The 10,597-nt window shown below is 46.7% G+C and overlaps 1 protein-coding gene across 1 annotated transcript in view; it reads right to left on the bottom strand.

Moving 5' to 3' along the window:
• Window positions 1-9,737, bottom strand: part of KLHL11 (kelch like family member 11) — a 12,294-nt gene extending 2,557 nt beyond the window's left edge. The window contains exon 1 of the mRNA XM_032279662.1: window positions 9,060-9,737. Coding sequence (XP_032135553.1) covers window positions 9,060-9,604 — 545 coding nt within the window. The 5' untranslated portion in view covers window positions 9,605-9,737. The remainder of the gene's footprint in view (window positions 1-9,059) is intronic.
• Window positions 9,738-10,597: the final 860 nt, after the last annotated feature.

The following is a 10,597-nucleotide window of genomic DNA, read 5'->3' as shown; positions in this document are numbered from 1 at the left end:
TTTTTTTTTTTTTTTTGAGATGGAGTTTCGCTCTTGTTACCCAGGCTGGAGTGCAATGGCGCGATCTCGGCTCACCGCAACCTCCGTCTCCTGGGTTCAGGCAATTCTCCTGCCTCAGCCTCCTGAGTAGCTGGGATTACAGGCACACGCCACCATGCCCAGCTAATTTTTTGTATTTTTAGTAGAGACGGGGTTTCACCATGTTGACCAGGATGGTCTCGATCTCCTGACCGCGTGATCCACCCGCCTCGGCCTCCCAAAGTGCTGGGATTACAGGCGTGAGCCACCGCGCCCGGCCTATCTGGCTAATTTTTGTATTTTTAGTAGAGATGTGGTTTCACTGTGTTGGCCAGGCTGGTCTTGAACTCCTGACCTCAGGTAATCTGCCCACCTCAGCCTCCCAAAGTGTTGGGATTACAGGTGTGAGCACCCCACCTGGCCACGGCCTACATTTAAAAAAAATTATTATTATTATTATTATTTTAGAAAGGGGGTTTCACTATATTGTCCACACTGGTCTTGAACGCCTTACCTTAAGCAATCCTCCTGCCTCTGCTTCCCAAAGAGTTTTGGATTCCAGGTATGAGCCACCATACCCAGTCTATGGTCACATTTTGAGAGCATCTAAATTATATATATTGAAATGGTTAATCTTACTTTATACACAAAATCTGAAAAAAAAAAAAAAAAAAAAAAAAAAAAAAAAAAACCCACCACCAAATTAGAAAATATCGTACTGGAAAAGGATGTTTAAAAGCACATATAGGCTGGGCGTGGTGGCTCACGCCTGTAATCCCATAACTTTTGAGAGGCTGAGAATCACCTGAGCCAGGAGTTCGAGACTAGCCTAGGCAATGTGGCAAAACCCTGTCTCTTAAAATACAAAAATTAGCTGGGCTTGGTAGTGGGCACCTGCAATCCCAGCTACTCAGGAGGTTGAGGGAAGAGAATCGTTTCAATCTGGGAGGCAGAGGTTGCAGTGAGCCGAGATTTTGCTAGTGCACTCCAGCTTGGGTGACAGAATGAGATTCTAGCCTCAAAAAAAAAAAAAAGCACATACAGAGCTGGGCATGGTGATGCATGCCTATAGTCTCAGCTACTCAGGAGGCTTAGGCAAGAGGATTGGTTGAGGTCAGGAGTTCAAGGCTCTAGTGAGCTATAATCGTGCCTGTGAACAGCCACTGCACTCCAGCCTGGGCAACAAAGCAAGACTGTCTCTTAAAAAAAAAAAAAAAAACATAGGCCGGGCATGGTGGCTCATGCCTGTAATCCCAGCACTTTGGGAGGCCAAGGCGGGCAGATAACGAGGTCAGGAGTTCAAAATCAGCCTGCCCAACATGGTAAAATATTGTCTCTACTAAAAATACAAAAATTAGCCAGGCATGGTGGCAGGTGCCTGAAGTCCCAGCTACTCGGGAGGCTGAGGCAGGAGAATGGCTTGAATCCAGGAGGTGGAGGTTGCAGTGACCCAAGATTGCATCACTGCTCCAGCCTGGGTGACAGAAGAAGACTCCATCTCGGAAAAAAAAAAAAAAAAATATATATATATATAAATCATATTTATATAAGATATATTTAAAGTATTTATACTATAGTTTATACAATTACATATATGTGAAATACAAACATATAAACATATATATATGAAAACACAAAATGTAGTTTTTATTTTAGGAGGCAAGTTTTCACTACGCTGCCCAGACTGGAGTGCAGGGGCTATTCACAGGTGTGATCACAGTGAACCACAGCCCCAAACTCCTAGGCTCAAGCAATCCTTCTGCCTCAGCTTCCAGAGTAGTAGGGACCACAGGCACATGACACTGGTTCCAGCTGGAGTTTTTTGGTTGGTTGTTTTTGTTTTTTGAGATGGAGTCTTGTTCTGTTGCCAGGCTGGAGAGCAGTGGCACAATCTCAGCTCACTGCAACCTCTGCCTCCTGGGTTCAAGGAATTCTCGTCTCAGCCTCCCGCGTAGCTGGGATTACAGGCGCACACCACCATGCCCGGGTAATTTTTTGTATTTTTTAGTAGGGATGGGGTTTCACCATGTTAGCCAGGCTGGTCTCAAACTCCTGACCTCAGCCTCCCAAAGTGCTGGGATTACAGGCATGAGCCACTGCGCCTGGCCAGGAATTTTTAATTATGTAAGGTTTCATGAAACATATTCTTTAATAAAGTACAACAGTCCCATACTTTATTTTCACTTTAATTTGTCCTTGGCAAAGGCAAATCCCTATCCAAACTTGTCTTTGCCGTTCTTCCTTAATTCCTTGCTAGTCACCAGCCTCATATTTTTGTTTGTTTTTGTTTTTTTTGAGACAAGAGTCTCATTGTCACCCAGGCTGGAATGCAGTGTGCAATCATGGCTCAGTGCAGCCTCAACTGCCGTATCAACTTCTTGGGCTCAAGTGATTCTCACCTTTACCTCCCAAGTTGCTGGGACTACAGGCACATGCCACCATACCCAGATACTTTTTTTTTTTGTAGAGACAAGGTTTTGCCATGTTGCCCAGAATGGTCTCAAACTCCTGAGCTCAAGCAATCTGCCCACTTTAGCCTCCCAAAGTGCTGAGATTACAGGTTCACACCTGTAGCCTCCCAAAGTGCTGAGATTACAGGTTCGCCACCACCCCCAGTGCACCAGCCTCTTTTTATTTTTTATTTTTATTTTATTTTTATTTTATTTTTTGAGATGGAGTTTCACTCTTGTTACCCAGGCTGGAGTGCAATGGCGCGATCTCGGCTCACCGCAACCTCCGCCTCCTGGGTTCAGGCAATTCTCCTGCCTCAGCCTCCTGAGTAGCTGGGATTACAGGCACACGCCACCATGCCCAGCTGATTTTTTGTATTTTTAGTAGAGACGGGGTTTCACCATGTTGACCAGGATGGTCTCGATCTCTTGACTTCGTGATCCACCTGCCTCGGCCTCCCAAAGTGCTGGGATTACAGGCTTGAGCCACCGCGCCCGGCCACCAGCCTCTTTTTAAATGAAACAGGGTTTCAGTGAAAGGACCTTATGGTATAAGGTAACAGCCAGGCAGGAACTTGTTGGGGGGTCTCTTCAGTCAGATATCAGAAGAAAAAGGCTTTCTGCTAGGTTTTATTTTATTTTGAAATTTTTTTCCAGGAGCATAGATTCAAGATACCCTGAATACATATACTCCCTGTGTCAGAGGTTTTAATCTCATCACCAGAGCTTTTTCTTTGGGCAGCCAGAGGGGATGGAGTACTCAGAAGATTTGTCCTGAACTGTGTTCTCACTAAAGCAGGGATGCCACGCAAACTCAAACATCTGAAGAAGCAGGATACAACACAGAAACACAACAAAAAAACATGTGTAGAGGCTGGGTGCAGGCCAGGCACAGTGGCTCAGGTCTGTAATCCCAACACTTTGAGAAGCTAAGGCAGGAGGATCACTTGAGGTCAGGAGTTCAAGACCAATCTGGCCAAAATGGTAAAACCTTGTCTTTACTAAAAATAGAAAAATTAAGCAAAAATAAATAAACAAATAAAAGGGAGGAGTTGCTTTAAAGCAACAAAGATCAAAAGAAGCAAAGAAGGATATCACATAATGATAAAAGGATCAATGCAACAAGAAGAGCTAAAGATCCTAAATATATACGCACCCAATACAGGAGTACCCAGATACATAAGACTTATAAAGAGACTTAGACTCCCACACAATAATAGTGGGAGACTCCAACATCAATATTAGACAGATCAATGAGACAGAAAATTAACAACGATATCCAGGATTTGAACTCAGATCCGGAACAAGTAAACTTAATTAACATTTATAGAACTCTCCACTTTAAATACACAAAATATACACTCTTATCAGTACCACATTACATCTGTTTACAGGTTTCAATGAAATATTGGTTGGCTGCCTGTTTGTTATTTTCTTCCCTCATTTTTTTTTTCATGTCTCTATTATTAAGCACAATTATAGGCATACCCATTTTTAGACTGCATTCTAGCCCGGGCAATAAAGCAACACCCCCGTTCTCTCTCCCTCTTCCTCTTTCTCTCTTCCTCTCCTTCATTCTTTTTTTTTCTTTCTTTCTTCTTTTTTAGGAAAAAAAAATAATAGGCTATTTAGAATGAAATTAATGAAAAAAGCTATATGCAATAAAAAAAGAAAAAAGAAAAATTAGGCCAGGCTCAGTGGTTCATGCCTATAATCCCAGCACTTTGGCAGACCGAGGTGGGTGGATCACCTGAGGTCAGAAGTTCAAAACCTGGCCAACATGGCAAAGCCCCATCTCTACTAAAAACACAAAAATCAGCCAGGTGTGGTGGCATACATCTGTAATCCCAGTTACTTAGGAGGCTGAGGCAGGAGAATCACTTCAACCTGCAAGGTGGAGGTTGCAGTGAGCAGAGATCGTGCCACTGCACTCCAGCAACAGAGTGAGACTCCATCTCAAAAAACAACAACAAAAAACACAAAAATTAGCCCAGCATGGTGGCGGGTGCCTATAGTCCCAGCTACTCAGGAGCCTAAGGCAGAAGAATTGCCTGAACCTGGGGGCAGAGGTTGCAGTGAGCCGAGATCACGCCACTGCACTCCAGTCTGGGTGACACAGAGAGACTCCATCTCAAAAAAAAAAAAAAAAAAAAAAAAAGTGTAGGTTAAAAAACAAAACAAAGTGATTTGGCATGTAGCTGACTAAATATTGTCTGCTCACCTAAATTCATTTAAAGGTAAATTAAAAAAAAAACCCACAATCGTTTCAGACAAATTCTTAAATCTGGCAGCAATCAGCCTGAGGATAGCCAATTTGAGACCACTGCTTTAAAAAGACTAAGTCCCTAGAACTAAGAAAAACCTTAAAACAAGATTAAGAATCACTTCATCAGTTCAGGCCTCTCCCAATTCAGTAACCATTTGTTATTAGTGATTGTGCTTAGTAACTATCTTAACTATAATATGAAGATGAATAAGGCAGGCTCCCTTCACCCTTTTAAGGGAACATATCATTTTAGAGATAAAGCAAAGACAAAGTGGAGTGGTAAGGAATATAGTGGCTCCCAGACATGTCTGGGTGCCAGCGTCACCTGATTCCCAGGCTGTCCTGGGCTCCTAGTTTTAGCACACACTCCAGGTAATTCAGAGACATGTTCCCTTAAGTGTCTGGAAGCAATGCTTTATGAAAATAGGTTTCATATACTAGGCATCTGTCATGTGAGGGGCATCAGGCATATTCTATTATCATATTTCTGATCCTTACAAGTGCCCAGTGAGGCAGGCATGATCATCAACAGTCAGAATGCATTTAGGGATGGGGTGGAGGGTCCTGCCTCAGAGCTGTTCGGAAGATTAAATGTGATGGCTGGTTGCAAGGCACGTCAAACAGTGCCTGACAAAAGCCAGCTGCTTAGCCTCTGACAGACTGAGGGAAGAGTTTTGAGTAAAATGCCTGGAGTATCCTATCCTCTCTTCTAACTCCCCAGTAGAGCAGGGGCAAATCTGTCAAACTCAAGATCATATGACAGAATCAAACATAGCTTGGGTGAGTGCAATGGCCCTTTTCCACCCATTTTCAGCAACAACCTTCTCTCCCTCAGAGCTATGCTCAACCCACTCCACCTTCTCACTGATGACCCAGCCTCTTAAGAAAACAGAAACAATCAGGCAGGAACTTCATCTTCCCGTCACCCAATCCGCCAGCAGCTGTACCCTATACTCTGCCTTCGCAGTCCAACCTTTCCAATTTTAATATGGATTCTATACTGAAACAGAGTATTTCACCCAAAAATATACTTCTTTGACATATTCAGAGGGGCCGAAAGCACAGGACTCACTTTGAAGAGCTGTCTTTTGTGGGGGAGATTTGTATCTGTAGAGAAAATCCACATTAATGAGGTAAACAGGCTTTCTCTGAAGCGCCCCCTCTTACTCAGATCTAGGAAAGATGCACTCACAGGAAAAACTAAGGAGGCTAAGGTCCAACACTTTAAAGGTCTGACAGAAACTTTTCCCACGGGATACATCTATTCTTTGTGACAGCTGCTGCCTGTGAGGTTCCACCTGCCTAACAGGACAGCCTGTGGTGCCGTGCTTTCCCCTCCGGGCTCTCCCATAACCTGTCTTGAAGGACTCCAAGTCCCTATTCTTTCTGTAACCACGGGGTGGTCTAAAAATTTCAGCTGCGCTTAAGAGTTTTCTTATTTTGTCTGACTCTCGAGCACACATGTGCCTGTAATAATCTTACACTTTTCTCTGTCCTATAACCTATCTTTTAAGAATGTCAGCTGTGAAAAGGAGGGAAGGGATCGCCCCTCTTCCATCCCTACAGTTCCCTTCTTGGTTGCAAGGAATTTACTCCTGCAATCACTCCTCTGCTCCCGTAACATCAATTACTCCTCTTCTACTGAACCATTTTCAGCAGCACACAAACATGCTCTATTATCTCTTACCTCGGTGGGACTGCCTCCCCCCAAAAAACATTTCCACATTTGTACCATTTTTCTGATCCTCTTTATAAAGCAAGGCTTAACTAGCTCTTGTCAATGGCATCAATAACCTGCAACCATCACTTATGGGTTGACAGAGTTGACACAACTGGCAACTCCCTCCTTGACATCCTTTCTACGTTTCGAAGAGATCAGTCTCCTCTTTTTGTTGTTGTTGTTGTTTTTTTTTTTTTTTTGAGACCAACTCTCACGCTGTTGCCCAGGCTAGGGTGCTGTGGCGAAATCTCAGCTCACTGCAACCTCCACCTCCTGGGTTCAAGCAATTCTCCTGTCTGCCTCAGCCTCCCGAGTAGTTGGGATTACAGGCATCTGCCACCACATCCTGCTAATTTTTGTATTTTCAGTAGAAACAGTTTCATCATGTTGCCCAGGTGGTCTTGAACTCCTAGTCTCCCAAAGTGCTGGGATTACAGGCAAGAGCCACGTCACCCAGCCGGCTCCTCTTTCACATTCTAGAGAACCCCAGGGTTCACTCCCTAAGTAATACCATCCAGCCCCATGGCTTTAGATACCATTTATATGCTAATTTCCCCAATATGCATCTCTAGCTCCCCTGTGCTTATATTCAACTGCCCCAGGCACCTCCTTAACCAAATTCAAACTTCTGATCTTCCTCCCAGACTTGTTCTGCAATCTTTCACATCTTAATAATGTCATCCTTCCAACTGCTTGGGTCAAAAAAGTGGCAGTCTTTTCCCCTATACCCCACATCAAATCCAGCAGCAAATTCATCTCATCAAACTTCAAAATACATCTAGAACCAAAGCACTTCTCATCACCTTTACTTCTCCCTCCTCAATCCAAGCCTCCACCACCACTGCCACAACCATCTACACTAGTCTCTCTGCGTCTGCCCTTGTTGTCTCCTCCTCAATGCCATATCCTTGGTTCTTTTTTTTTTTTTTTTTTGAGACAAGAGTTCTCACTCTGCTGGCCAGGCTGGAGTGCAGTGGTGCAATCTCGGCTTACTGCAACCTCCCACCTCCCAGGCTCAAGCGATTCTCGTGCCTCAGCCTCCCCAACAGCTGGGATTACAGGCAGGCCTGACTAATTTTTGTATTTTTCAGTAGAGACGGTGTTTCACCATGTTGCCCAGGCTGGTCTCAAACTCCTGACCTCAAGCATCCATCCACCGTGGCCTCCCAAAGTGTTGAGATTACAGGTGTGAGCTACCGTGCCTGGCCGCCACATCCTTTTTCAACAAAGCATTATTCATCAAATCAGGCTGCATCATTCCTCTGCCCCAAACCTTCCCATTTCAATCAGAATAAAAGCTCATGTCCTGATGGGGAGGAAGGCAGCAAATCACACTGCCACGTGTGTGCCTATGCAACAATCTTGCATGTTCTTCACATGTACCCCCAAACCTAAAATGCAATAAAATAAATTAAAAAAAAAAAAAAAAAAAAGCTCATGTCCTTCCACAGGCCATTACCACCCTGGGGCTTCTCCTGTTCCTCTCACCAGGCATCCCTTTGACTCCCGCTGTTCTGGCTCCCGCTGTTCTCTAACACACAGCAAGCTCCTCCTCAGGGTCTCTGTACCTGTGTCCCCTACCTGACACACTCTTTACCTCCCTCCTTAGGTTCTGAGCAAAACGTCCTGTTCAAGAGGCGGTCTCTATCCACCCAATTTGAAAAGCACTTCCTCTCCCCCAGCACTTTCTATGTACTCCCCCCATGCTTTATTTTTCATCAGTGATAACCATCATAACAGGCTATACATTTTACTTATTTACCGTCCATCTACCAACGTAAGTGCGATAAGGAAAAGGACTTTTGTCTATTTTGATCACTGCTGAAACCCTAGTACCTTAGAATCCTGCATCTGAGTGGATGCGTTTTTGTTAACAAATCTGTAAGATGATAATTGCCAAAACAAACGCCTCCCCATCTCTATAAATGGTATTACCTGCCTTCTAACCAGTCTCTGGAGCATCCATTCCTGCTCCCTACAATCCATTTACCACAGTGGCAGAATAATATTAAAATACTTAAATCAGATCATTTCTTTACCCAGCTTCCTATCACACTCAGTGAAATCCAGAGCCGTTATTCCAACGCCATCTCACGCATCCTTTTCCTCTTCATCCACTAGATAAGTCTGACTGCACTGTATTTTAAGGCTTTTCTCTAAACCAAACTGGATCCTGCCCGAGGGCCTTTGCGCTGTCTGTAATGTTCATTCCCCATCTTTGCACGGCCAGTTATTTTTTGACATTTAGAGGTCGGTAGAAACGTCACCTCCTCAGAAAGGTCTTTATTCAATCCGCACCTTTTCACTCCTTTTGAACGTCAGCACAACACTTAACACATACTGACTTTCCTTTTCATCACCTTTGTCCCACCACCTAGTTAGCATCTGAGGTCCCTGGGTGCGGGGCGCCCTCGTTCGACCTGCAGGTGCATCCCCCTCGCCCAGTGCGGTGGCTGCCCCCCAGCAGGCGCTCAGCGAGTGTGAACCCAATGCGCCCACTCAGGACTCGCGGGCTGCCGTGGCAGGCACTGCCCGCCAGTCCGCTGGCGAGCACCTCCCCGTCTCCGTGCCCGCAGCCCTCCGCGCTCCCGCCTCCCTCGCTTACCTGTCGGCCAACTCTAGTACCTCGTGCACGCTGCCCGTGCTGACGCGGATGCGCCCGGTGTACATATACTCGATAACGGCTTCCACTGTGTCGGGTTCGGGCCCCGGCTCGGAGCTCCACTTGCGCATCTCCACCCGTCCCGAGCGGGACTCGGAAAACTGGCCCGACAGCAGGGGCGTGAAGTATTCGGTGGCGGCGGCCAGTACCGAGCGGTGGGCCCGGAACTCGCGGCCTCCAGCCCCGCCGAAGCACAGGGTAATGTCGCAGAAGAGGCCCTGGCGCCGCTGCTCGTTCTGCCGCCAGGACAGCTCCGAGCAGTGAGAGCTGCACTCGAAATCCTCGGCTTCTGGGCCCGGATCGCCCCCGCTCGCCTCCATGGCAGAGATCCCCGGCCCAGGCCCGAAGTCCACCGTGCCGCTGCCTCGCACTTCCGCAGCCAGTCCTGCCGAGCCGGCGGCGGCAGTCTCCATGCTCTCCATCTCCAGCACCTGAAGAGATGCAGCCGCGGCCGCCGCCGCCGCTGCCGCCACTGCCGCAGCCGCCATCTTGACGCTGCCGCGCCCGGCCTCCGCAGCCTTGGAACGATGCGGCCGTTTGGTGCGACACAGAGGGATTCTGGGATTAAATAGTGCGCGCGGGGCGGAGCCGTGTCGCCCGCCGATTGCGCATGCGCAATCTCCCCTCCCGCAGCCCCGCCCACCTTGATGAAGTTCGGCTGTAATCGTCGCCCAGTCCGGATGTCTTCGCCCCAGGCCTCTTACCAGGACATTGGTGCGAGGATGGCTCGCTCCCTTTCCTTAGTGGGTAGCATGCTCTCTGCAGTCATTTTGTCTAGTAAAAGCCACCTTAGATCATCACCCGTTGTTAAAGCCTTAAGTGACAATACAGGATTTTTATAAGATTGAGTCCTAGCTAAGTGGATGAGGGGTGAGTTACTTGTTACCCCTAATTTATTTTCTAAACATGGGGATATTGCCGACTTTATAAGCTCACGGAGAGGATTCAATGAGAATACTTAAGCCAAGCGTTCTGCATAGTGCTTTGTGGTTCATAGTCAATGATCGTATATCCTTGTTGAAAAGATTAATTTAAAAGCCACTTTGGGGCCGGGCATGGTGGCTCACGCCTGTAATCCCAGCACTTTGAGAGGCCGAGGTGGGCGGATCACCAGGTCAGGAGATCAAGACCATCCTGGCTAACATGGTGAAACCCCTTCTCTAAAAATAAAAATAAAAATAAAAAAGGCCGGACGCGGTGGCCCACGCCTGTAATCCCAGTACTTTGGGAGGCCGAGGCGGGTGGATCACTAGGTGAAGAGATCGAGACCATCCTGGTCAACATGGTGAAACCCCGTCTCTACTAAAAATACAAAAAACATTAGCTGGGCATGGTGGCGCGTGCCTGTAATCCCAGCTACTCAGGAGGCTGAGGCAGGAGAATTGCCTGAACCCGGGAGGCGGAGGTTGCGGTGAGCCGAGATCGCGCCATTGCACTCCAGCCTGGGTAACAAGAGTGAAACTCCGTCTCAAAAAAAAAAT

Source organism: Sapajus apella, unplaced genomic scaffold (assembly GCF_009761245.1).
Source record: "Sapajus apella isolate SASKATOON/1434 unplaced genomic scaffold, GSC_monkey_1.0 scaffold12, whole genome shotgun sequence".
Taxonomy (NCBI): Eukaryota; Metazoa; Chordata; class Mammalia; order Primates; family Cebidae; genus Sapajus; species Sapajus apella.
The sequence above is the reverse complement of the archived record's forward strand: the minus strand, read 5'-3'. Positions and strand labels throughout refer to the sequence as shown.